The sequence below is a fragment of the Hesperophylax consimilis genome, chromosome 15 (assembly GCF_061612785.1).
Source record: "Hesperophylax consimilis isolate HC1 chromosome 15, BYU_Hcon_1.0, whole genome shotgun sequence".
Classification (NCBI taxonomy): domain Eukaryota; kingdom Metazoa; phylum Arthropoda; class Insecta; order Trichoptera; family Limnephilidae; genus Hesperophylax; species Hesperophylax consimilis.
The window spans coordinates 19,483,320-19,511,062 of record NC_142850.1 but is presented as its reverse complement, the minus strand read 5'-3'; the positions used below and the strand labels follow the sequence as shown (position 1 = coordinate 19,511,062).

Here is a 27,743-nt window from a genome sequence, read left to right as displayed (position 1 = left end):
ACTTCTGAAACAAACTCACATTGATTTGTAATTGTGATCTTTCGGTTGCACAATAAACCATAATCAAATGATGAAGTAATTTCGTATGTTAATTTTAAGTACCTACACATTTCCTGTAATAAAACATAACGCACATGATATCGAAGGCGACATATTTGTTAGTGACTGACCGAATCTAGATTTTTCAGCCGAAACCAAAATCGAACGGAATTTTGGCATTTGTTCTAGTTTGGCCGAACCGAAACTTATTTAAATAAGTAAGAATCACTCTACACCCCGAAATTAGAGGCTTTCATTGATAAACTTGTAAGCGTTCTTTAAAGTTAGTAAAATGCATTTAGAAATAATACATCAATTTAATGAGAGAATTGATTTATTTTTATGTAATAGTTCTTCAGTGTTCGCTATAGGTAACTCTAAAGAAATTATAAAAGAACAAAAGATCTTAAAACTACTAACTATAGTAAACCAATCAGTCTAGCGACCAAAACTCGTTTATTGGCCTAAACAAAAACTTCGGTCAATCACTAATATTTGTACTTACTATGTATGTATAAAACGGCTTCCAAAAATTTTGTATGGCAAAAAGCGTTAGTTCACAGTTTTCAAATAATGAATACGAAATCGGGGGGGGTTTTAATCAGCTATTATGTCTCACAGTAGTTGAGAATATCAGTTACAGCCATGTACAGCTGATGTTCATTCATTTGGGTTCATAGGAAAATGGGAAACAGTGTGAAAGAATGTATCAAAAATGTCTGTAGATCTACATGACTACAAATGATAATCTTTTCAGAGCTTGTTTTTACATTTTTCATACATTGTGTGCACAGAGACCAAATAATGTGTAAGTTAACTGATTATAGGTTAAAAACTTGTCTATGTGTAAATAAAGAAAAAATATGGTCGGAGATGTAGAATCCCGGTTTGGGAGTGGTATTGGTCCCATGGAGTTAAAAGTGAGGAATCAGAGACAAATAGAAAGAAGAGCAAAATACGAAATATGAAAATAGTAGTTACTCGACAGCTAACTGTGCTTTTTGTCATTTGCAAGTGTCATTATGTTCTAAGACTCACGTCAGGAGGGTGTGCCGGTTTGTCGGGGGCCATCATCTTGACAATGCGGACGGCCAGCTGGTGCCACATGACACTGGCCTCGCAGGCCGAGCAGTCGGGGGCGGGGCAGCGGCATTGCGCCATGCGAGCACCCACGCGCAGGGCACCCAGCATGCGGCCCAGCAGCTGCGTGGCGGAGGATGCGACATAGCCTGTCACGCCGCCTTCTGTCCATTGGAGCTCCATCTGTGTTTCAAACCTTCATTTAATATTGTGTTTTATTTATCTTTGAAAGTTCTGGTGGGCAGGACACGTTGAAAGAATTGAAGATCTCTAATGTAGTCTTTTTGTAATAAGCCAACAGTGTTGGGAGGTCTAAATTTAGGTTAGGTTAGTAGTCAACTTGATATTGTAACCTGTTTGAGGAGGACATCCAGCATCAGAATGCAGCAAGATAGATTGTGTTCTCCATCAGTTTCAAAGTCTGAAGTGTTTTGCCGAGATGTGGGAGCTTCATTATCTGACAGACCGGATGTATTGGACTCATCTTCCACAACAGGAGCTGAAATACAAAATATTTTTCATTAAAAGAATGCTCAATGGAAAGTATCCAGCTGTTAGGCTGCTTTTACACTCGTAAGTTTTTTCTCGTTAATCGCTTTTCTCGTAAGTGACTTTTGGAAAAATTACCAATATAAACGATCTCTTACTGTAATTTATAGCAAGTTACAGAAGTCGTAAGAGGCGTAAATTTTTGATGGGTCTAATCGCATCTGCTTGAACTTACAGCCTTCTCACAGCTTATGAAATCAGTTAAGACCATAAGAAGTGGTAAATAAACTCGCCAATTCGAAATGTCAAAAATTAAAAGACAGGTTTTAAAAAAGCTTTCTGAGAATGAGCATCCTTCTTTTTGATTATCAGTCCAATCCTTTCTAATCTCAACGTTTCTGTTTATAACATTATGTATTTGAATTCTAAATCGATTGCTGTCTCTAGCTGTCATCGGATAAAATTAAAAAATTCCAATCAATTCCGCCATTAACGGAACAAAAGCACATGAAGAATTGTTTCTCTCAAGCCAACTTTTATCCCAACAATTTATTTGGGCCTTTTCGACTTTATTGACTTTTGTCAATAAATTTCAAAAAAAAAAATGTTTGATTGTGTGAGGAATGTGGAGATCCGCAAAGAGTGCAAGGCTGATGTAAGCGTAATGAGTAAGATTAAGAAAGGGACGTTTAGATGGTTTGGGCATGTAGAGCGAATGAGCGAAGATAGGAGTGTAAGGAGGATATATGATGCAAATGCGAATGGTAGCAGAAGTCGGGGACGCCCAAGGAAGACATGGCACGATCAAGTGAATCAGATACTCGAGTCGGGCCATGTCAAGAGTCAGAATAATAGAAGAGTATGTATGAGACGATGTATGAATGTGAATGAGGCAAGAAGTATGTGCCAAGACCGAGTTGTTTGGCGGTCCCTCCTCTCTGCCTACAGCGTGATGGTTAGTTAGTTAGTCAATAAATTTATGCAATTTTTCGCGTAAATTTAACAGCAGTAAATCGTTGTTTACAGGAAGCCATCTCACCACAATTAAAATTACAGGTGTAGCGGTCGCTGTGAGCACTTATGTGAGTTAAACTTTCGAAAAACCATAAGTTGGATGCATATGTAAACGCTCCTGTGAGTAATTTCAAAATCAAAAACTTACGAAAGTCGTAAATTTTTCTTATGAGTGAAAATTTTTCTTAAGTAAAATTTGTGTATTAAAGACTGAGAGAGATAATAATATTTTTAGAGTATGAGCAATTTTAACCTATTCGCCGCTAGGTGCATAAATTAGTTATGCCTTAAACGTTACACATATAAGGCTGGCCGCATACATACGTTTTCCGTATTCGATTTTCGAATTCGTTTTCCGTATTCGGAATTCCGTGAGACTAGCGCAAACGTTCGTTTTTCTTCATTCGGAATGTATAAACGTCAGAACCAGTGTTGCCAACAAGGGCGATATATCGCCATTTAGGCAACTCAGAGCGAGAATTGGCGCCGAAAAAATCTAAAAGGCGACTGGTCGCCAATTAAGCTACTTCAAAAACATCAATTTTAAACATGTCCCGAAATTCTCTAGCCACCACCCCCCCCCCCATGAAATTTATTTTTCTGGGGACAAATTTTATATTTTCTTGAAATTCTCTAGCCACCCCCCCCACGAAATTTTTATTTTAACGTAAAAATATCAATTTTAAACATGTCCCACCTAACAGCAAATTCGGCTACTTTACGCTACCTTATGTATGAGAAACGGCGATATTAGGTCAAGATCCGTTGGCAACACTGAATTACGAATGGAAATTTCCGTACGTTTGCGTCGGCACAAACAAACTGTATGCAATAGCTGCGTTCCACATGACGTCATTAGGTTTTTTCCATTCGGTTTCTCCGAACGCGCCGGCTCGCATTCGGAACGTGCGTAAGGAATTTGTTCCGTTCGGAACTAAAACGAATGTGTGCGGCAGTTAATGTATTTTCTACTGATTCCGTGCATTCGGACGTCCGAATACGGAAAACGAATTCGGAAATCGAATACGAAAAACGTATGTATGCGGCCAGCCTAAAGGTCTCTGCTACTATATGTGCTATAGTTTGTAATGTCATTGCCTGGCAAGGTAACACTGAAAGTGAAATAAAAATACTCACAGATAGAGCCTCCCCGGTGCATGTCGGTGCCGTTCTTGGTGGGATGCTTTCCTGAGCGTGGCCTCTCCTCTCCAGAACCCGCCTTCATCATCCGAACCCCATCATTGAACATGTCAAATAGCTGGGACTGGGGGATCAGTATCTCCAGCATGGACAGAATCTACAAGTTAACGAGTGTATTAACATACTTCCGGCGGGAAGAGTATTTTACCTTTTACACCGGTCCTACTTGAATGGCGGAAAAGGCAAGGGTTTTAACTATATGTATATGTATTTAAAAATGTGAACCAAGTCTTCCCATCATCTAATCATCTAGTATTTTGTGTGGAAGAATATTTTATCAAAAGGACTATATTTAAACCCATAGAACAGTTACAGTTATCGCACTGGAGATGCGAATTTTTTTTTTTCAATGATTTGTGCGAAAACGAAATTATAAAATACATGAATTTTTTACGAATAAAAAATCACTAAAAGGCCCACAACTGACTTTAACTTCAGTTTATGGAGTAGTATTACAAAATTAGGCTTTAATTTCAGATAATTATTTTATAGTTGTGGTGTGGTGAGTATGTACTGAGTAAAAAATTTCATTTCAATATATGTATTATTTTTTTAAATATAGCTGTTTCAAACAAAATCCATTTTCAAGAAATGGGACCATTGTTTTCGCCCGCTTGAAGTGTGTTAACAATATGAATTAAAAAACATAATTTCCTTGTGAGTACCTACATACTTCTGTGAACCTTTCAAATTTGGAACTGATTGATGTGTGGATAAAAATTTATAAATAATCTTTTAAAATTCAAATATGTGCCGACGCTATATTTTAGCAGACAATTATTTTAATTCTATTCTGTGTTTCAAATATGCGTAGGTACCTACATAATATGGTTTTTAGTGAGGTAAATATAACAATGAGGTGTGCAAGAAAAGTTACATAATTTTATTCTTTATTCTTACTTCAGGTAAAATTGATTGAACATTTACAAATACCGAAATTCTTTCTCAAATGATAATAAATTTCATCCATCTGTCTGGAGTCTGTATGAAGATTAGATCAGAGGAGGGGAGGAAGTTCTAGGAAGGAAAAGGAAGTTCTAGGAAGGAAAAAGGTATGAAGGGTGAGTGGGTATCTGGGGGTCAGTGTATCCAGGAGTGATGGACATATATATAAATGTAACTTTTAAGGAAATTTCCAATCAAGAAGTTAGGTAAATGATTTTTTTATAGCATAGGATAAATCCACACATGGACATAACTTATCAATTACTTACTTGCAACCAGTGTAGTGCCTGTAGTTGTACCCTCGCTGTCGTCTTTTCGAACCTCATAGCAACAAAATTATACATCTTTTTCACATCAAATCCAAGGGGACTCATATCCGGGTCCAATATTTTACTCAGGATTATTTTAAGTTCTGGCAGCTCCTTTTCTGGGACATCATTGGTAATGGCCTCCATCCAGTGGGGCATTATGTAGTCCCAGATTTCCGTTGAGATTATCTCATAGGGGACAAGGCAGAATAGCCTAAAAATGTAAAAAAGTTTTGAGAAATGGTAAAGAAATATAACTTAATTATAATACAAGAGAGAAGCCGTGAAAATTGCTAAAAACTTTTCCTATGAAAGTTATTAAAAATGTGGACAATCTTGTTTTTAAAAATTATTTGTTTTTTAAATATTGGTACTTGAAATATTGGTCCCTGTCAAATGCCATTTCTCGACCTGTCAGCGTTTGTTCCAATTTTGGAATGGTTATCAAAAGCTGATCAAAAAATCCTTCTTAAATTTTGACAAAAATACTGATGGGGTTAGAATCAGTGGTTAACCGGGACCACGGACGTATATAAGGGGGGGGTCTTGGGGGTTCGGACCCCCCCCATTGCACCGCGCCGATTGTAGAATACGATAGTTTCTTAAGTCCGCCACAGTGCGGGGAGCGGGGGAATGGGCAGTGCCCCCGCCACGGCGCGCTGCCGCCGCCCGCGTTTCGGCCGCGCGCACCATACCAAGCTAGAATCTAGTTTAGTCTATTTTGTCTCTTCGCGTTGCGCAGTTGTCAGTTGTTTTAATACAGAAAGAAGTGTCGCATTTAAAAAGTATGAAACGATCAAATCAGGTATCTCTTTTGAGTTTTTTTTCTAAGAAAGAGAGACCAAATCCCAATGAACTTTTATCAAAAGACAATGTGGAATCCTGTCATATTGAAGAAGTAGGAATAAATAGAGCGGGGCCATCCACAGATACTGATGACGATGAAGTGAAGAAAGGTAAGTCTCTTGTTTATTTTATTAGGAAGGAACCCAGTTACTAGAATTTTAAAAACTTTTATCCTGCTCTTATTTTTATTCCCAGAGAATTTCTGTAAACAAATGTTTTGCCGTGAGCATAAAATATTTGACAAATGGTAATTTCAGTGTATATGCGACGTGTACCTAAGTGTTATAAAATCATTTCGCCTTTTAACAGAAAGAAATACAATTATATTTAACTAACAACTAACTGGTGCCCGCGACATTGTTCGCGTAGACTTAATTTTTAGTTGAAAATTCTTATTCTTAACATAACTTTTTAGTTTATGAACCGATTGGAATGAAACATAGACTAAAATGTTAAACAAAACCGCATACAAATCGATTAAGCCGTTTCTGAGATTAGCGTGGTCAAACGCACAGACAAACAGACAAAAATTTTAATAACTATTTTATTGACCTCAGTAACATAATTATAGTGCGTATGAATTGTTTTTTTTTGTAAATATTTATGTACTTACAGAAACGGAACGCTTACGATTTAATTATAGTATGGATTAGAGTATTAGAGTCTCAAATTATTATTATTATTCTTACAATTAAATATGACCAAAAAGCTGTTTGAAGATGGGTATGTGCTGTTGTTTTGTTTTAGTCAAATATGTCTTTGTTACAGCCAGGATGGATTTGTGTTCGGCTACGTCCGCAGCCGCAGCCAGGACGGGTTATGATATTGCGCTCTACGTATGTCATCCTCCAAGCAATGACGAGGAAAAGCTGAGAGCATTAAAAGAGCTTTGGACCCCTCCGGATACATTTAAATTTCCAGTCACTATCACTGGTAAAAAGAAACTTTCTTTCCAACGCCATTGGACTACCAGGTACTCATGGCTTGTATATTCAAACGTCATGCAGGGAGCACTTTGCAAAGTATGTGTTTTATTTGGAAAAAAGCATGGCGGTCGTGGTCAGCAAGAACTTGGAGCCTTGGTTAGTAAGCCATTTACTTACTGGAAGAAAGCTTTAGAGAGCTTTGATCACCATGCAGATACTAAGTATCATAAATTTGCTGTTGAGCAGGCAGCAAATTTTGCAAGGATCATGGAAGGAAAAACGTTTGATGTTATAGAGTGCATGAATGCAGAAAACAGTAAAATTGCCGAAGAGAACAGAAAAAGATTGAAAGCCATTGTTGAAACAATTATTCTTTGTGGAAGGCAAGAAATAGCACTAAGAGGAAGTCGTGATTTTGGAGAAATTGGGATAAATGAACCCGAACATAATGATGGTAGTTTTAGAGCACTTCTTCGTTTTCGTGCGCGATCTGGCGATGAAGCACTTAAAAATCATTTACTAACACAAAACATTCACAGTAGAGCCATGTATACGTCACCAGGAATTCAAAATCAAGTGATTGAACTATGTGGTAGTGCTATTCAAGCGCAAGTACTTAATAGGGTCAAAGAGGCTGGTTTTTTTACTGTACTTGCTGATGAAACACAAGACATATCACGGCGAGAACAATTAGCGTTATGTTTACGATACGTACACTGCTCATCTGGGAAATCGGTTATACGGGAAGATTTTTTAGAATTCATCCACGTAGAAGATGTTTCAGCTCAAGCTTTGGCAACGACTATTATATCACATCTCTTATCATATAATTTGGATATGGATAAATGGATTGGTCAAGGCTATGATGGCGCTGCAGTGATGAGCGGCCGGTTACGGGGCGTAAGAACAATAATCGCAGAGCAATACCCGAGAGCGCAATTCGTACACTGTGTTGCTCATGTTCTCAACTTAGTTTTAGCGCATTCATGTGAGATACCAATAATACGTAACTGTATCGGAACCATTAAGAGCGTAATAAACTTTTTTCGCCTATCACCGCTTCGCGACGGACTTTTGAAGAAAATTGCGGATCAAATTAATTCATCTCATTCAACGCTTATCTCTCTTTGTGAGACACGATGGACCGAGAAACACGTGGCTGTCGAAAGATTTGCAGAAATGGTTCCCGTTATATGCGAAACACTTGGGGCACTTCAAGATGCTGCTAGTAGCGACGTCGCTACTCAAGCATACCATCTTCAAATCGCTATGGATAACAGCCAGTTTATTGTTTCTTTAGTTATACTGAGAAAAGTTTTTTCATATACAGCAAACCTTAACAAAGCAATGCAGAAAGTCAATGTCGATTTGACCAACATTTGCGAATATACAAAAAATGTAAAAACGACTTTACTAAATGTTCGGAACGAAAGTCAGTTCGCAATTCTTTTTGAGCAAGCACAGCAGATGAGTTCAAGCGATATAGTAATGCCAAGAATAACTGGAAGGCAAACCCTGCGCAATAATATTGCAGCAGAAACTGCCGAAATATACTACCGACGAAATGTGTTTTACCCTTTCATTGATCATGTTATTACAGAACTCGACGCTCGTTTTAAACCACATGAATCGACGATCGAAGGAATTCAAATGCTGCTACCTGAAAAAACCAGTAATGACTCCAGGATAAAAGAAAATCTTAACAAGATTACACAAACATTTCTGGGTGGGGAAAATAAAGGCACAATATTTCTGAGTGAATATGAGATATGGCACAATCACTGGAAATCTGTAGCACAAAAACCTGCAACTGTGATCGACACCATCGATAACTGCGATGATCAGTTTTTCCCTTTAATAAAAAAGCTTCTAATTATTTTAGCCACACTCCCAGTGTCCACTGCAACCCCTGAAAGATCTTTCTCTACATTAAAGAGGTTAAAAACTTACCTAAGAAATAAAATGGGCGACGAAAGACTTACTGGTCTGGCTTTAATGAGCGTACACCGAGATCTGGCGGTGCAACTTGATTCCGAAGAAATTATTAATCAGTTAGCAATTAAACGTAAAAGACTAAATGTATTACTTTAAAGTAGTGTCCGACCGAACTTTCGGTTTCGGTTTCGGCCTAGTTTCGGCCAAAAAACGAGTTTCGGGTTAGTTTCGGTTTCGGCCGCCATCCAGCCGAAACTACGGCCGAAACCGAAACTGAATTCGGGAGATTTCGTCCTGCGGTCGGACATGTTCGGTGCACTGAACTGCGAGCCACGAAAACACTTTTTATTTTCATTATATTCAAATAAGTATTATTGCATTAAAAATATTTTGTCATTGTAGGTAGGATGGTACTTTTTAATTTTAATTATATTGTAGTTCATTAAAAAGATCATACAAAATGACCAGAGTTTAGAGGAAATTATTTTGTTCTTAAAATGAAAGAGTATTTTTTGTTTAGTGTAGGTAGGTACCTAAAGAAATTAGTGCACCTAAAAAAGTAATTTTGTTTTCTACCTTTTATTTTATGTTATTCGTTAATAATGTTCACACAGGTAATACCTAGATACTGTTTATTTTTTTATATTATTTACGAAGAAGTTATAACTTATTTAAAAAAGCACAACCATTTATTTGAAATAAGGATAGTTTTTAGGATAATTTTTAATTAATAGTAGTTGTAAAACAATGAATCTCGTGTCAGTTTTTTTTTTTTGAGAGAAAACTACATTTATTTTCATGTATAACTTGAATTTACAATATTTTGTTAGTGTTACTGTAGGTAGGTAGGTAATTTTTAATTTTAATTATATTGTAGTTCATTAAAAAGAGTGTCATAATAATACGACCAAAGTTTAAAAGAAATTATTTTGTTCTTAAGATGAAAGCTCTTCATTTAGCTTGAGAGAAAACGCTTATTTTTTTCATACATTAAGTATTATTTGCATTAAAAATATTTTGTTATTGTAGGTAGGATGATACTTTTTGATTTTAATTTTATAATTGTAGTTCATTAAAAAGAGTGCCTTACAATATGACCAAAGTTTAGAATAAATTATTTGGTTATGTGATTAAATAAAAGGTGTTTCAATTTTAAAACAAATTATTTGTTCTTAAGATGAAAGAGTATTTTTGTTTAGTGTACCTTAACAAATTAGGTATAAAAAAAAGTTATTTTGTTTTCCACCTTTTATTTTATGTTATTTCTTTTTTTATGTTATAAACGAAGCGATTTTATTTAAATAAGGAGCGATAATTATGTTATGTTTATTTTTAGTTCAAATATCAGAGACTGAATGATTTATATATATAATATTTAAAAATAAAGGCTGATTGATTAAGACTGACTATTTTTTTCACGAAAACATGACCTTATATATTTTTTTTTAATTTGCGGACCCCCCCCTTATCAAAGCTATATATACGTCCGTGACCGGGACCATTATTTGATGTTTCAAATGTCGAAAAATTTCAAAATGGTGTCAGGTATCGAAGTCAAATGTAACGGGAATGTTAATTTAATATTCTCGCCTATTTAATCCATCCTTGAGGTGTGAAGTCCTGGATGCCAGAGTGTCCCAATGCCCGCCCACACGAGCATACTCTGGTGGATGAGGAAGCAGACAGGAGACCAGCACCTTGTAGTGGGTCTTGCATATCTCATGAAGCCACACACAAACATGTTCCGATTTTAACTTCTCAATTGTGCTCTCTGTTTGCCCTACAAAATTTAAAATATTAGTCTTTTTGGTTTCCCTGATATGCTTAGAGGGTAAAGGGCTAAATAATACATGTTCATTATTTGTTAACACACGTTTGGCGGAAAGGGTAGTTCTACCTTTTACGCTGGTCCTGCTCAAATAGCCATAAAGGCATTGCTGTCCGATAATTCTATATGAATATTGTATTACAATCTTTTTGTAAGAGTCCCAACCATAAATATGTACAAGCAATGTGATACAAGTTTCCCATTTTCTTATATTCTTGTATCTCGTGCAGAAGAATAATTTAATCAAAAGGAAACTATACTAAACCAGTAGAATGGGTTATAAATCCTCAAATTTATAGCATTGGAGAGTTGCAGAAAACGTTCTTTTTTTTTTAAATTCATGCAAAAGTGAAAAACAAATTTTTTGTAATTTTGTAAAATATATACATTTTTTATACGTAAAACGTGACTAAATGGCACAAAACTGACTAACTTCAGTTTATGGGGTTATATTACAAAGTAAGCTTTAATTTCAGACAGTACTTGTTGGGGTGTGGTGACTACTATGTATTTTTTTTAAAGATATAAATTTCCATTTTCTGAAACGGGACCCTACTTTCCCGTACTTTGTAATACAACCCCATAAATTGAAGTCAGTTTTGTGCCATTTAGTCATGTTTAATGTATAAAAAATGTATATATTTTACAAAATTACAAAAAATTTGTTTTTCACTTTTGCATAAATCTTAATACATCATGGCAATTTGTTTCTTTTACATGCACAATTTTTTAATTATGTATAAAGGAAGACAAACATTCCCGGGCTACGAATAACCTGGCAATATTAGGAAATTTCTTACTACAATCATTAAAAGCAGAAGATGTTATTGTTATTGTAAGATTGTTATTGTACTCATAGTACTCTATAGTTATTAAAATCATAATAGGGATATGATGTTCTGTAATTTTGTTATTGAGGTTCTTGAATAATTGATGAATTAACTAATAGAAAGAATGTCCACTTATGTACATCCTTTTGAAAAGTGCCATTTGCAAAAAATCAAAGGAGATGTAAATTGATTATAATTTCTAGTAGAGTGGTCATTCTTCAACAATGTATTCTGTGGTTTGAACTTTTCTACATTTACAGTGCTGATGCTAAATTTTCGCCGTCTGCCAGCTGATTCTATTTTCATAATAACTCATTTGTTTTTTGCAAAATTATGTTTTGTAAATTGATACGAATAACCTTATAATGTGTTTATACATTTACAAAAGTAGTTTCCCCGGAACAAGTCGGAGAAATAATTTTGATTGTGTCTATTGAAGGCGGCACACAAGAGATTAAGTTACCGTGACTGCACCATATGTGGTTTAATGTTTTCCATACTTGAACCCTAAGAATTTGATAGTGAGATCCAAAAAATGCATAGCCGGGCTCTCTGTCTCGAATGCAGACCGTCCAGAGAGTCAAAGAATAAAATTACGTATGTATGTAATATTTACCATCATAGGAATAAGCCGTCACATGAAACCAATGGAACAGCATGGATATAAGTCTGCCGAGTATGTCTATGGGCGTGTCCTGAGTGGGGGTGCACAGCCCCACCAGCAGCCAAACTCCGTAGCGTCCCAGGAGTTGCCGCTCCTCCACGGAGATGTTGTCGGTGGGAAGGTTTATGTTGATGGATGGCTTCGGAGACTCACTGACTTCCTTGGGGCCAGCTTCCACATTGAGAGGTTTGGCTTCTTTTAGAAGGCTGAAAACATACAAATAGATATTTTACTGTTAAGTTCATTAATTTGCTGAAAAATCAAACAAGGTTAAAAATAAGTGTAGATTAAAAAATTTCACTAAATTTTATCATGTAAAATCACATGGTTGCCGTGCACTTCACTTTTAATCACTTTTACTGACTCTATATCACTTTTTAAAGGTGAGTTGAATTTTCATTTTGATGAAATATCAGGGAATCGTCAACACATTACAGTAGAACCCCGTTAATTCGAACCCCGATAATTCGAAAAAACGCGTAATTCGAAATTTTCGCCAAAAAAATTCGGCAGAAATTTTTTTTCATACAAAATGGTTTTTTAATTCGAAATTCGTTAAATCGTAATTCGAAATTTATTTTTGTCCGCGCACGAAAATGTGTTTGTGTAATTCGAAATTTATTTTTGTCCGCGCACAAAAATGTGTTTGTGTAATTTGAAATTTATTTTTGTCCGCGCACGAAAATGTATTCGTGTAATTCGATAAAATTTGATTTTTGCGAAAATAAATCATAATATTTCGTAAATCTGAATCTAAAAGTCAGCCTTGGTGGTTAAACGCCGAAAAATGTATTTTTACGAGGTTATACATCGTCCTTATTAGTATTATTATTTTGCAAATCTGAATCGATTTACACTGGAATGTTGTATTTTTTCAATTTTATTTCGCATATCCGAGTTTAAAGGGCCGAGAAAATACGTTTTACGCGGATATATGTCGTAGTTTTACGAGTTTACACCAAATATCTGAATTTAAAGGGTCGGCCGCGACGAAATTCGGCCGCGAAATTTCGATTTACGCTTAAATGTATCGTATATTTACGAATTTATTTCGAATATTTGAATTTCAAATATCCCGCCCCGACGGACATCGGCCGCGAAATCTCGATTTACGTGTAAATATATTGTATTTTTACGAATTTATTTAGAATATCTGAATTTTAAAGTGCCCGCCGTGACGGAAATCGGACGCGAAATTTCAATTTACGCGGAAATATATCGTATTTTTACTAATTTTACTTCGAATATCCGAGTTAAAAATACGGCTCGACGGAAATCGGCCGAAAAATTTCGATTCACGCCGAAATATGACATATTTTTACGAATTTACTTCAAATATCTGAACTTAAAAGGCCGGCCGTGACGAAAAATTGCCGATAAAATTCGATTTACGCGGAAATATATCATATTTTTACGAATTTACATCAAATATCTGAATTTAAAGGGTCGGCCGCGATGGAAATCGGCCGCGTATTCTCGATTTACACGGAAATATATCGTATTTTTGCGATATATTTCAAATATCTGAAGTTAAAGATCCGGCTGCAACGGAATATGGCCGCGAATTCTCGATTTACGCGGAAATATATCGTATTTTTACGAATATCTCAATTTAAAGGGTAGGCCGCGACTGAAATCGGCCGCAAAATCTCGATTTACGCGTAAATATATAGCATTTTTACGAATTTATTGCGAATATCTGAATTTATAGGGCCGGCCGCTACGGTAATCGGCCGCGAAAATGAAGAAATAATTGGTAGTAATACAAATTTACTCCTAAAATACCACCCGGATTTGAAGAGGAGGCTGAGAAAATCGATTTTCGAATTACGTGGGAATTCGTTAATTCGAAATTTGATTTTCGATGTCCTGTGGATTTCGAATTAACGAGGTTTTACTGTACCAAGAAATTACTGTAATTACATTATTATCAATGTAAGTGCAGAAAGATAATATAATTTTTTTAATTAAATTAATAAACTGGCAACACGAACAAATTTATTTTTTTACTTCTTTTACAATTTTAAATATAACTACCTAACAACCGCTTCCACTAAGTGCGTCTGCATCTCACTGTCCATCTGCCACGCCGGAGGGAGACTGCGGTGGACCACGTGATCCCCGCCGCGCCGGCTGTTGTGCCGGTTGGCGTGACACTGCTGGCAGTACCTTATGGGGTGGTTGCCGTTGTAGCTGGCGCACTCGTTGGAGAAGCAGATGGAGAATGCTGACTTGTCGGTGGCGCGGCAGTTCTGAAGCAAAATTTTTCATTAAATATAAAGATACTTAACTTGCCACTTTATTAGAATACGCTATATATTATGTCCTCTTTAGGGCTAACGGAATTTTTTTTTATCTTAACCCCGTAACCAGAAAATCTCTTTCCTACTCTGGCGTCAATTGAAAGATTGTCCTGTTTGCGATTTCTAGATTAATACAATTGTTCTCAGTTCGCAACTCCATTTCTATCATGAGCTATGTAGCTTTGAAATATCTATCAAAAATTAGACAAGAGGCCACGAAATGTTAAATTTTTTCAATTACAAGTAGAGTATTATTTTGTTAATTTAAGATTGTACATTTGGACACACTTGATCTTCACAGGCGGTCGAAGGAGGAACTAACGAAAGATCACAACAAGTGCGCAACACCAAATTGGATTCTTCTTTAATATATCAGAAGGTGAATACCAGAACATCTTTTGGACAAAGGAGTTTTTCTTATAAAGCTCCGTTGCTTGGTGAAAATATAAAAACTATAGGTTCATTAAATCTATTCAAGAAAATGGCCAAAAATGAAAAAGTTTTACCTTACAATAAAACTTATATTATGTACTTAGCTTTATTTAAAACCTATAAAGTGAGATAAACATTACCATTTTGCAGCCAAATCGACGTTTCTTACCAATTTCGTGTGTAATTCTTAGTTTAAATCTCCCGCCAATGTCACCTGCTAGTTCCAAATGCATCCTTGAGGCGGCGCCAGTAGTGGGACGCCACCAGTGACGCTATAATTTCATGCTTCATTAGATCTCATCAGGCAGCCCTTGCCTAGGTTTTAAATAAAGCTAAGTACATAATATAAGTTTTATTGTAAGGTAAAACTTTTTCATTATGTAGCATAGGCTTTATTTAAAACCTATAAAGTGAGATATTGTTTGTTATCGCCTGGTGACATTATGCTAATGTGAATCAAATAAAAAGAAAATAGGGGCAAGATTTCCAGAAATCAGCTAACCAGTTACAGAGGTTGAAAAAGGTCAGCGACAGATGGGTCGGTGTTGACTCGGCCAGCCGATTCTGCAATTTCCCTTCTATAGAACCTGGCAAAGGTATTGGGACTTCTCCAGTTACCACGTGACAGTATATCGTCCAGCTTATAATTCTGCAGCCAGTTCAGAGATGCCACTGCTGAACGGATGCTGCCAGGTGGATCCTCTACACCAGCATCCCTGAGGACTGTCCTAATCCAACCTGCAATTACTGCCCTGGAGGCCGCTTTCACTGTCCCACAAGTTGTAATAAATAGGCTAGGTAGTATCGCCTGCGCTCTCCGTTCCTTTGACAGTTCTATGACCTTTTCCGTCCAATAGACAGGGTCTATGTTCCTAGACTCCGAGCGAGCCAGTCTCCACCCTGATTGTTGCCAGTCTGCCGAATCTGTCTTGCCACCAAACACTGGCCAAATGGAGATGCCTTCACTGTCCACTGACAATCTTTCAGCTGTGCAATGGAGCAATGTGAGATCGTGGACTCGGCGCCCTGATGCCAAAAGCAGGATGGTGGCTGCTCTCCTTGATGCTTCAAAGAGAGTAATATGTTGAGGCAAATTCTTCTCCAGCCATGATGATACAATCCTCGGGTCCCAAATGGGGGGTTTTGAAGGCCTTAATCTAGCTAAAGATATCCCTTTTAATATCTTCTTCACTATCGGATTGGAGCTCAGCTCTCTATTGTCTTCGGGAGAGCCTAAGGTACACACCACTGACTTGTGAACTAAAATGGTACTCAGCGATAGCTTTTCTCTGATGTGTAGATCGGCTAGGAACCTGGCTAAGTCTTCAGCTTTGGGACGCGTGGCATCGAGCTGATTCTCTGACGCCCAGCGCTGCCACCTCCGCCATGCCGGAGCATAAGTGCGAAGGGTGGAACATCTCCACCCGGATCTAAGAAGTTCCTTCTGCTGACTTGACCATCTTGTTAGGTTTTTGTCCCACCCCCACAAAGCCAAATCTCCAGAGTGAAGGACTCTACTTGAGGAGGGGGTTTGTTGGTCCTGGTGTCTATCAGTGCTTCTCCTAGATTGTGAATCGTAAGAGGTGGACCCAAGGCCCGACACTTCAGATCCGCTCTCCAAAATGCCCTTTCCCAACGAGGAGCCACTACCAAGTATAATCCCCTTGCTCTGTTCAGGTGGCAAAGAACCCTCGGCATGAGGCACGGGGGAGGGAAGATCCAAGCCAGCTGATAGTCCCAGTCCCTGCTCCAAGCATTGTGGTAGTCTGCCTCGTCGTCCTGAAAATCAAGAGAAACATACCTTTGAACCACATGCGCTGTCCTAGAGCCAAATAGGTCTATCTCGGGTCGTCCCCATTTTCTGAATGCTACCTCTGTGAAAGAGGGTAGCAAGTGCCATTCGGGTACAGCACGATGACGAGATAGACAGTCCGCTACTTCATTGAAACGACCGGGTAAGTATTGTGCTGTCATGGAGACACAGTGTTTATCCAAAACATCTAGCACTAGTCGAGTACAGCTCAGGAGTTGAGTTGATCTGGTACCACCCTCCTTGCGGAGATAAGATACGACAGACCTGTTATCCGACTGGATCAGAAGACCCGAGCCAGATAGCTCAAGCGCGTGAGGAGACAAGGCAGCCAACACGGCGAGCATCTCCTTTACATTGGAGTGAAGATTCAGCTGGTGATCAGCCCACACACCGCTGAGAAGCTTTTCGTCCAGCTGGGCACCCCAACCCTGATCAGAGGCATCGGTTGTCAGGTAATGCTCAAACAGCGGCAGATGTATAGGTGACGTCATGGTGAGCGATCGAACCCACCATCTCAATTCCCGAGCGGTAGCTGCCGGAATTGGTGATGACTCCCAAGGGTGGTAGTGTCTGAGTCCTAAGCACCCTTTCTGTATGTACCGGCTGTTGAGCCTGCCTCTTGGAACTGCAAAACTAGCAAAGTTTAAAGAGCCCAAGAGGCTGCGCCCCTTATCTAGTGACCACCTACCTGTCTGAATAAAACCCTTTAACAAATAAGATAGGGCTGAAACCTTGTTCTGAGGGAGAGACTTTTCATTAGTTAGAGTATTCCAGCTGATACCAAGAAATTGAACTTGTTGTGATGGTTCTAATATTGACTTATCAAATTGTATATGCCATCCCAAGCCTTGCAAAAACTCCACCATTTCAATAGACTGCTGTTTTAAAGTAGGCAGGCATTGGTTTACTAATAAAAAATCATCCAGATACACTAGAATTCTCATCCCTCTCTTCCGCAGTTCCTGCGCTACCCAGTTAGTGAAGGTTGCGAATGCCTTAGGTGCGGTGGCCAAGCCAAAGGGGAGGGATGTCATCTGCAAGAGTTCATTCCTATAGATAAGTCTAAGGAAACATCTATGCTGCTCACTCACAGGTACATGAAAGTAAGCATGTGTGAGGTCCACTTTAACCATCCAGTCATTCGGTTGTAGAAAAGTAGGAACTCGATAAACGTTTACCAGACGAAATTTACTGACAGTCAGAAAATTGTTTAAATACTTTAAGTTAAAGACCGGCCTCTTTGAGCCATCTGATTTGGGGACCAGAAACATGTTAGAAATAAATGAGGGAGTGGCAGGTGCCGACTCTAAAACCTTAAGGGCTTTGAGTTTTTCTATTTGTTCTGTCATTGCCACAGAAGTCTTAGTGGCGAAAGGGGAGTTAAAGAAATCAATATTATTATTTAGTGGAGGTTTTGATGAAAATGGAATTCGGTAGCCATCTAACATCTTAAGGATGATAGTAGGGGCGCCAAGGTTCCTCCACTCACCTGCGAATGAGCGCAACTGACCCCCTTGAAAAGAGGGCCCACTGTTAAAACCTCTTACGGTCTGGCTTCCCTGCTCTTTCCTTGGGCCGGAACCTACCTCGGGGAGGGAAAGCTTTAGCGGCCCTACGGGCTGGTTCCGGACCTCGACTCTCAGGGTGCTCCCTTCTCGCGATGGTTCTTCCCTGCTGCACTCTAGGACGAAAGGGCTGCGAGCTCTGCACAGTCACAGGTTTAACGGGTGGAGCTGGTCGCGACGTGCTAGGCTGAGGAGCGAGGCACTTCTTCACTCCCCCTAACTTATCCAGCTGGGCCGACAGGAGGTTCGGGTCAAAGAGATATTCCGATGTGGGCGGAATCTTCCGTAAGGCATCTCGGACGTATCCGTCACTGATGCCTCGCAATGCCCCCTCTCGTCGATACTCAATGTGGCTAGCCCGTTTTCCGCAGACCATCTGCATGATGTCTTTGGACACCTTCTGGGACTCAGACCCCGCCGCGAAGAGAGACTGCACCTTCTCGAAAAGAGTGGAAGTGCTCAGCTTCGTGCCCGGTTCCGCACTCCAGTTGACCAGCTCCTGCAAGGAGGCCTTCAGGAGATCAGCCTGCAGGGAAAGAGCATTGGTCAGGGAGCCGCAGAAGAAGTCCGTTGACGTACTGGCCGATTCCTCCTGAGCTAGGCGCTTCAATTCAGGGTTCAATGCCAACATTGAGAAGAGGGGGGTTGCGGCATACGACTTCTGGATCTCGAGGTAGCGGACATTGTTCCAGTTGGCCGTCCCCAGATGCTGAAGGAGCTCCACTTTTTTCACCCTCCCTGGGTCGGCCGATGGTATCTTCGGCTGCTTTAGGTCAGTTGTCCACTCCCCGAGATCCAAGTCGCGAGATGGCTTATTCGGATGGATGAGTCCCATTCCCAAATCTCCTGCCAATTCCTCCCGAAGCGACGCAGGGGTGTCCAGGGAGATGCTGTCCTCGTCATCGTCGTCCGAGGCGCCACGGACGGGAGCCTCCGAACGCTTCTCTAGCAGCAGACGCAACATTTCCTGCATCTGGGACATCTGCTGTGTTAACAGGTCAATTCGCGGGTCGGCGGGAGCTAATTCACAAACCCTCTGCCTTTTGGCTTTGTCTTCCGCGCAGACCCTCGAACGCTTTCCCCGCGTGTCCGTGTGGATCACCTTCATGACTTCCGCCCTCGAAAATTCGGCTTCCCCGCTCTCGGAACGTTCGGAATCCGACATAATCGCGAAAACACAAAGAAACCACAAAAAAACACTAAACAAAAACACACGAAACTCTATAAATCGCAATTTTACGGAGTTCGAACAGTCACACTGTTAATAACCTCGAAAAAAAAATATGTAAATTTTGCGCAAATACTGAAAAACAGGTTATTTTACGGTATTTGATGTTTGTAAACAAACCAAACGTGTTTGACCTTCGCAAAATAAATGCTAATGAAGCATGAAATTATAGCGTCACTGGTGGCGTCCCACTACTGGCGCCGCCTCAAGGATGCATTTGGAACTAGCAGGTGACATTGGCGGGAGATTTAAACTAAGAATTACACACGAAATTGGTAAGAAACGTCGATTTGGCTGCAAAATGGTAATGTTTATCTCACTTTATAGGTTTTAAATAAAGCCTATGCTACATAATTCTGTAATAGCCGTGAGTGGATTTTGGATTACCCATGTCATAGCTTCTGTCATAATTCACCTTAGAAACCCCATATTCGATTGAATCCATCTACGTATGTATTATGTGCTTTACTTATTTGATTAAATATAATTGTAAAGCTGCTCATTTCGACACAGGAATCTCCTAGTGAGATGAGCAACGGAGGAACAAAAAAATAATAATAATAAATAAATTAACAATTTTACAAATCTTTCAATATTTAGTGTCAAAAAAATCTACAGTACGACGCCTGTTATGAATTAGAATGAAATAAAGCCTACTCTAAGAAGTTAGCAGCACTGATCCACAGTGCACCGAAGCACATGCGTGAAACTCGACAGACACAAGCGGAACGCCTGCTCACAGTTGATGTTGGCTTCATGAGAACTGGTAGTTTTGTTGTAAGTGGGCTTGTATGTGGAACGAGCTACCGGCATTCGTTTTTCCTCCGTCATATAATCCGGGCCTCCTCAAGATTCACTTCAATAAATCCTTTCCTACAGCCCGTATCCTAAACCGCCTCACAACGCCGTCTAACCGGGTGGTGACATAGTTCCCCTGTCTTTACACTGTGCAGACTAGGGCGCCTTTGTGAGGTATCACATAAAATATAAATAAATAACAAACAAACACACTAACCTTATTCTCACAAACCATAGAAATCTGCTGCATGGGGTGCAATATGTCAAAGAAGCGCTGGTTGGGGTGCTCCCGGTGGATCTCGTTAGCGCACTCGATGCAGAGGTACAGAGGAGGCGGCGAGTCGGAAGCGAAGGTCACGCTGATGCAGTGGTCGTAGCACACCTTGGCCGCCTCCGCGTTGCCAGCATTGGGGCACATGTCGCGCTGGCAGACGAACGGCATCAGATCATCTGGATAACATAAAACATTATTAACAATCACTCTAATGGTAGTTTTCACTTCCTAACCATCACATCATTTAGTAGTAGGGCCAAGGAGAGAGGATAAAATGCCACGCACAATTCTCTCCTGAAATATACTCCACAAGTTAAACAGTATTGTCGTGAGTAGATACTCTCATTACTGCCCTGGCAAAACATCACCATTCAGAATCAAAACATTGTTTGAAATGGTTTTAGCCGTGCTTGATGACCGGATCTGGGTAAACGTCGTGAGGTGTGCTTCATCCAATGGCTGCAACTGTGTTTCATTTCTTTAATACGAGTGAGGGAGTTGTATTAAAATGATTGCATTTTTCCTTTGGGGGAAGCACACATACGAACACCCTTCGTCTCACTATCGTTTAGTTTGTAAGAAAGAGATGCAACATTATTGTGATAAAGTATGCATGTTTTATGGTTTTATCATGTCGTTGCCGTAAGAATTTTTAAATCGACCATTATGCAGAAATTATTAAAAACAAAAAACTACTTTACAAAATAGGTTCGTAGGTTCTTAGTTTGGGTTTATTAAAAACGAAAAAAAATAAAAATAAATAAATAAAATTAAAAAACTAAGCTAAAAATTCACTTTTCTTTCACATTTACAAATGGCCTCAAAGTGAACGAGAAAAATTTGTCAAATATTAATGAAATTTTGCTTAACCGGTCAGCAACGTAAGCAGATATACACGATAAAATAACGATAGCAGTCAAGTACAATAAGCGTGTTTACACGTCAACGCGTGTGTTTCCACAAAAATCGTCATAACTCCGTTATTCTTCTAGTGACATCCCTAAAACAAAAAGTAGAATATTCGTATTGAATGAAGCTTCACATCTCTATTCAAAGTTATCCATAGAAACCCGTAAAAAGACCTACTCAGTGGAAGCAAATTTTACCCGCCAAATCGTAAAACGACGCCAAGAAAGCCGTTTGACGTGCCGACCCGCCTCGCAAGTTTAATTATTTTTTTAAAAATATATTTTGTATGAAATGGTCAAAAAGTGAAGTGACAGAATTGTTTATTGTACATTTGTACGATGAAATAAGTGTTTTTTTTTTACATTATCCGTGATTTTAGTATCGTTTTTACATAAAACATTACAGGTGAGTCATTTTTACAATTTTTTCATGTTTCCATTCTAAATTTAAATATTTACAAATGTTAATATTTATTTATGATACAACAATTTGAAAGCCTATTTTGTAACCTTTCTAAAACAGTTTTTACTATTCGGCTCCGTTCAGTAATGTTTCATTTATAGAGCTTTGATTGTGAGGCGGTAATAACACAACGTTTTCGTGAAATTGACATTTCGATAAAGACATTTTAGCTTCAAGTTCGCGAAAAGTCGGAGGGGTTAAACTGACATAACTTACTTATTTTACTTAGGACTGAAATAGTTGATCCTCATTAGAATTAAACTGATATAAATTGATATTAAATAATTTGTGCGTATTAAGGATGAGGCGCACCTCTGCATATTAACTCAGATTCTCCCCCATCACCTTACTGTCCCCATTCCCTTCAGCCTCACCATACCCCAATTTGGGATGTTATAGTCCCACTGGCTTCAAACAGATGGGAGCCGTTGGGATTCTTTTTCAGTATTCCCATTTTAAAACAATATATCAACAAAACTGTTACATAAGTTTCCGAGAAGAACCAGTCATAACAAAGATAAATGGAATAAAACTCACTTGAAAACTTGCAGAGTAGCCCCTTCCTATCAAAAAGGTTCTGGTTGAAGGCGGGCCAGTGGTAGAAGAGTAGTTTGGCAGCGGAGGCACGCGCCCCAGCCGTGCCGTACGCTATCACGCACAGAACATCCTTCACCACAGTTTGCTTCATGGTCATCAGGCACTCCAACAGCTGGCAGTGATGGGCTGGAAGATAATTATATTTAAATAATATTGCGCACCAAACAATAAGTTCCTATTTATTATTATTATTATTATGTAATGAGCAGGCAGCATTCTGCTGATGCGCTCATATCTGATTTCACAACAAGTTTGACAGTAAGTTGTTTTAAGTTTGAACTAAGTCCTTTCTTCTCTCCAAATGTGAATCCAATAGAGCTTTGAATTGATTTATATTTGTTGCATCGATGACATGTTGTGGGAGTTTGTTCCAAGCATCCACTACTCTATTTGCAAGGAAATGTTTTCTAGGATTAGATGCAAAAGGCGTTTTGGTAATTTTTTTTGAGTGTCCACGGAGATTTATATTTTTATTAGTAGTGAAGATTTCTTGGATGCTAGGGCAACTGTAATGTCCAGATAAAATTTTGAAAGTCTCGATCAAGATGTTCTTTCTTGTAAGGTTGGTAATCTTAGTTCCTTGAGTCTATCTTCGTATCGTAGATCTTTCAGAGCTCTTTGTATTTTAGTGAAACGTTTCTGTACTCTCTAACAGATTTATATCCTTTGCTAAGTAAGGACTCCATATTTGGAAAGCATATTCCAGGAGAGGTAGCACATATGTTTTATATATTTTAACATCATTAGTAATAAGTATAAATAGGGTGGTGATCCAAAGCTTTAGGTTCCTACACAGACGTTGCGAGTTCAATCATTTGCTAGCTAAGTACTTCATTATTGTATAAACATAATATTCTAGTAATGGTGATGAAAGTAGGAGGAATTCAAATATCGTCAAGCCCTTCGTCCACAGCTATTAGTATCCTATACGCGACAATTTGACAATTTCAAATATCTTGGCTACTATGGATTGTGCGCAACAAGTTGTTTGCGAAGTAAGTGTCTTTGTCTTTGGACAAAGACACCACCAATACCATGCTATAAAAGCTTTCAACAGTGTAAAATTTGAAATTAAAATTGAGGAAAATAAAAATAAATTCACACACATAATTACAAAATGGATTAAAGAACAAAAAAGACAATATTACCAAAATGTCATAGCATAAAATAAAAACAAAACCTACACGTAACACACAAAACCAATATAAACACACATCACTCACAAACACACAAGATTATTTTCAATGTATTATTTTTTAATTTTAAATATATTATTATGTATTTTTAATTTTAAATATATTATTATGTTTTTTTTAATTTTAAATGTATTATTTTCTCTTTAAATGTATTACGTAGATTATATTTTCATATTATAAAATGAAGGCCTCAGCACGGGCAAGCCACCCAGTGAGGCCTACATTACTGGAAAACACACAACATAAGTATTGGATACTTGCTCAACCCTGTGGACGAAGAGCCTTGTTCGTGTATTTGTCTTTCTTTTTTGAAACAAAATAGTTTATAAGAACTTGCTAGTCACAAAGCGGCAGTATCAGGTTTGTCACCTTAGTTTGGGTTGATTCGAAAATCGTGAATTAGGTTTGATTAATGAAACAATCAACTAGAAGGGCAGAGCGACATTTGAAATAAATATTGATAGTTAGAATCCTTAAGATAATTAATTGAAACAAAATATCTATTTACCTGGATTGTTTGAATACTGGAAAACCATCATGATGACAGCGGCCACGGAGTGCGAAGCCTGGCTGTCTTCTTCCTCCCCTTCATAGCGACGAGCTTGAATCGGAACAATCACCAGTTAATTCCATAATTCTACTCTAAAACACTAATCACGTCAGCTAGTCCACAGACATAAGAATATATAGACTAGAAATTAAAGGTGAGGGGTAAAATCAACTGTTGAAGAACGAAGGGGGTAAAGCTGACTGTGATAAGTCAATAAATCAATCTGACAGTATATAGGCATCTCGCATTTTAATATCACCATTTAGTTCTTAAAAGTAAAATCTGCTTTTGAATGAATAGACATTTTTACATGGGAGCGCAAATTACTCGCCACGTTATGAACAAATTTGCGAAGTCCAAATTCGGCAAAAAAAATTTCTTCTATTTTCAGAGTCGAATATTTTGTTTACGTATTTAGTTAAGACACTTTTATAAGTGTTCATAATTTACTTCCCAGTAACAACGATGCGCACACTTGAGAATCGCTACATTCGACCGCTACATCCGCTGATGTATCTCGATGTAATAGTATATGTTTCTACAACTGATTCATATTATACGATGTGAATAAGCTTAAAATGATGCTTACATATGGAATGTAATACGACAATTGGGTTTATTCTCTTTTTCACATCTATTTTTACAAATTTTCATATCACAAGCCACTATTTTGCCGTGTTATTTCATAAAATGCCTCGACCATAGCTCGACGCTAGTTCGAACAAGAATGATGACGTCACATTCTCAAGATTCACGGGAAGCCATACGCGAGCCCAGCCGGCTCCAATGGAACCGGTATGGGGAGTGGGGAATAATACGCTTTTAATCACTTAGGGCAGGTCTACTAATATTCATATGTCTATGAGCTAGTCTTAATTAATAAAAAAAATTTGCTTGCAAAACTCGAAAAGCAGTCGACTGATATCGCTGAAAACTTCAAAGTTTGTTCTTATTAGTGCCAGGAGTGTTTAGAGAGTGGTTCGAATGGTAGAAGATGTCGGGGACGCCCGAGGAACACTTACCACAATTTCTCTGCACTGGTTTTTTAGGATCTATTTGTTTCATACAAAAAGCCTGAAGATTTCGATCTAGTGAGTGGTTTATTTATGGACAGACCTATCAAAACTGATGTTGGGTAAACTTGTATTTGTCACTTCTCATGATCTGATTAAGATTGAAGGTTTTTGTACTATTATCTAATTAATCTATAATCAGTTTCAGGAAGGCGCTTGGGGTTTTCTTGATGAGTGAGTGGGATAGTGTCGGTAACCTGCTTCTCGTACTCAGATAGAGGTGTATATATTGTTTACATGTGTGAGGTAGAAGATACAAGTACCTATATGTATGTTGTGTGTGTGTATGTATATGTATATGCATATATGCATGTATGTATGTATGTATATATACTTGCATGTGCATGTGTATGTGTACATATCGTCGCTGTTAAATCAAACCGGCATATGTGCAAAAATGGAACTTTTGAGTTATTGGTGTAAAAAATTTATTTTTTTCCCTTCTATTCTTATATCGAACCGGCATGTCGTATAGTTGAATAAAAATCTGTCAGATGGCGTTGGGCCGGTATGCATTTACGCGGAAATTCTCCACTTTTTTAGCAGAAGACAGACCTATTCCGCAATACGCCAGTTGCTTCAAAACTTTCAAGGGGGAAATGCGTCCATCATGTAAGTAAAACTGAATTATCTCACAATAGTACATTTTTATTATTACCCAGATATGACTTATTGTATGACTTATTGGTAGATAATCTGGTTTGCACTTAACAAAATCGTTTATAGCTGCCTCAACTAAAACAAACCGGCATATATGCCAAAATGTCTGACCCGGGTAAAATTTCTCCCGGTTAAAAAAATTAATTAAAATAGGCAAATTTAATTAAAAAAAAACTTTAGCAAACTGAAAGATGCGAAACTGCGGTGAGGAATGCGAGTCTAAAACCCGTGGAAGAGTGAACCAACGAAGCATGAAGCCTCCTTGCCGCAACTGCAAACACAAGTGTTCGCACCTTCCCAATACGCCATGGCCATTAAAACGGCAATGAAAAGTGACAACCCTTACCTGGTTCATGAGTTGAGTCATGAGGACTTTATGATATAAAAGCTCTGAAGGACCCCCAGGTAATTTTACCCATTTTGGACATTCGAATGTTTAAAGTAATTAAAGATAAAACATCCAAAACATCCTACGGATCACATGCCTGGGAGGAGGCGAAGAAAAGGAATAAACGGGGCAATAGAAGCGTGAATCCTGTTTTGATGCAAGCTTATTCCAAGAGACCATTGATGAGAAGAAGAAAAATGGTATCCTAAAGTTAGTTACCGCCGGGATAATACCGTCAATTTATTCAGATTTCCATAAACGATTGGGAAACTTTGAAGTTACCAGCAAAGGGAAGAGCAGTTTTATGTTAATTGTTTATAAAAAAATTGTGAAGCAATAAATTATTTTTTCATTGATCACATTATCTATTTTTTATACCTAAAACAGGTTCCGAAAGAAGAAGCCACTATGACACAAAAGCAAATATTACACTGATTTTAAAGCCAAACTGGCATATCTGCATTTTACTCTTAATTTAAGCAATTTTCGATTTATTTGCAACTACTACTTCAATAAGCAGTATTCGTCTAAATTTTATTCATTCATAAGGTGGCTTTGAGGTGAACCAAACGGACGTTAAAGGGAAAATATCATATGCGAAATCTTTAAAGAGCTCTGGTGAAAAACAAGCATTTTGCAGATATGCCAGTTTGATTTCACAGCGACGATATGTGTACTACTTTATATATTTGTGTTTATTTTATAGAAAACTTTGGCAATTTTTGTGAGTTATGTTATCAAAACATTTATCAAAACATTTTTCAAAACAGTTATCAAAACATTTTTTTACCAATTTTCTAAATTTTTTTATAATTCTACCAAAATATGTTTACACTAGACTTAAATACAAACTAACCATTCCTCCATTGGGCACCATGAAACAGGCAGCTGCCTAGTATGGTGCTCTAATGTATCTTCTCTAAATAAATGTATTAATGATGTAACATGTACTTATAAATAAATAAATAAAATATAATGTCCCAACTATCATCTCCGGCCCAGACAAAATAATATCTTCTCAGTGTTTCACCGGTTCTTTGCACATTTTGGTTGCTTGGGTCACTAACTTATTAATTAATCTTCTTTTCTGCACTGGATGGTGATACGAATCAGCATGTGAATACTGATTCACATGGGTTGGTTTTCTAAACAATCTGCCCAAGGCTATAATCTAATCCATAATTTGTTGTTATTATTGATTAGTGACATAAGTTGTTAAAAATGATATAATAGGGAAAACATTTATATTTTAAAAAATACATCTATTTATATTTTACTGGTAAATTAATAACCTTGAAAAACACATGGTAACTGTAAAAGTGCAAGGCAGGAAAAGCAGAGGAAGTTCACCGATGCGTTAATAACACACGCGTTCGGAACGTCAGGTCAAG

At 38.1% G+C, this 27,743-nt stretch overlaps 1 protein-coding gene across 1 annotated transcript in view; it reads right to left on the bottom strand.

Annotated features, from left to right (window-relative positions):
• The window catches only part of unc79 (UNC-79 domain-containing protein), a 107,056-nt gene that overhangs the window by 75,448 nt on the left and 3,865 nt on the right, over positions 1–27,743 (bottom strand). The window contains exons 5-14 of the mRNA XM_089640310.1: positions 24,190–24,282; positions 22,426–22,611; positions 20,461–20,693; positions 14,142–14,356; positions 12,057–12,310; positions 10,373–10,562; positions 5,037–5,289; positions 3,760–3,919; positions 1,473–1,618; positions 1,078–1,302 (exon numbers count right to left, since the gene is read on the bottom strand). Coding sequence (XP_089496436.1) covers positions 1,078–1,302; positions 1,473–1,618; positions 3,760–3,919; positions 5,037–5,289; positions 10,373–10,562; positions 12,057–12,310; positions 14,142–14,356; positions 20,461–20,693; positions 22,426–22,611; positions 24,190–24,282 — 1,955 coding nt within the window. The remainder of the gene's footprint in view (positions 1–1,077; positions 1,303–1,472; positions 1,619–3,759; positions 3,920–5,036; positions 5,290–10,372; positions 10,563–12,056; positions 12,311–14,141; positions 14,357–20,460; positions 20,694–22,425; positions 22,612–24,189; positions 24,283–27,743) is intronic.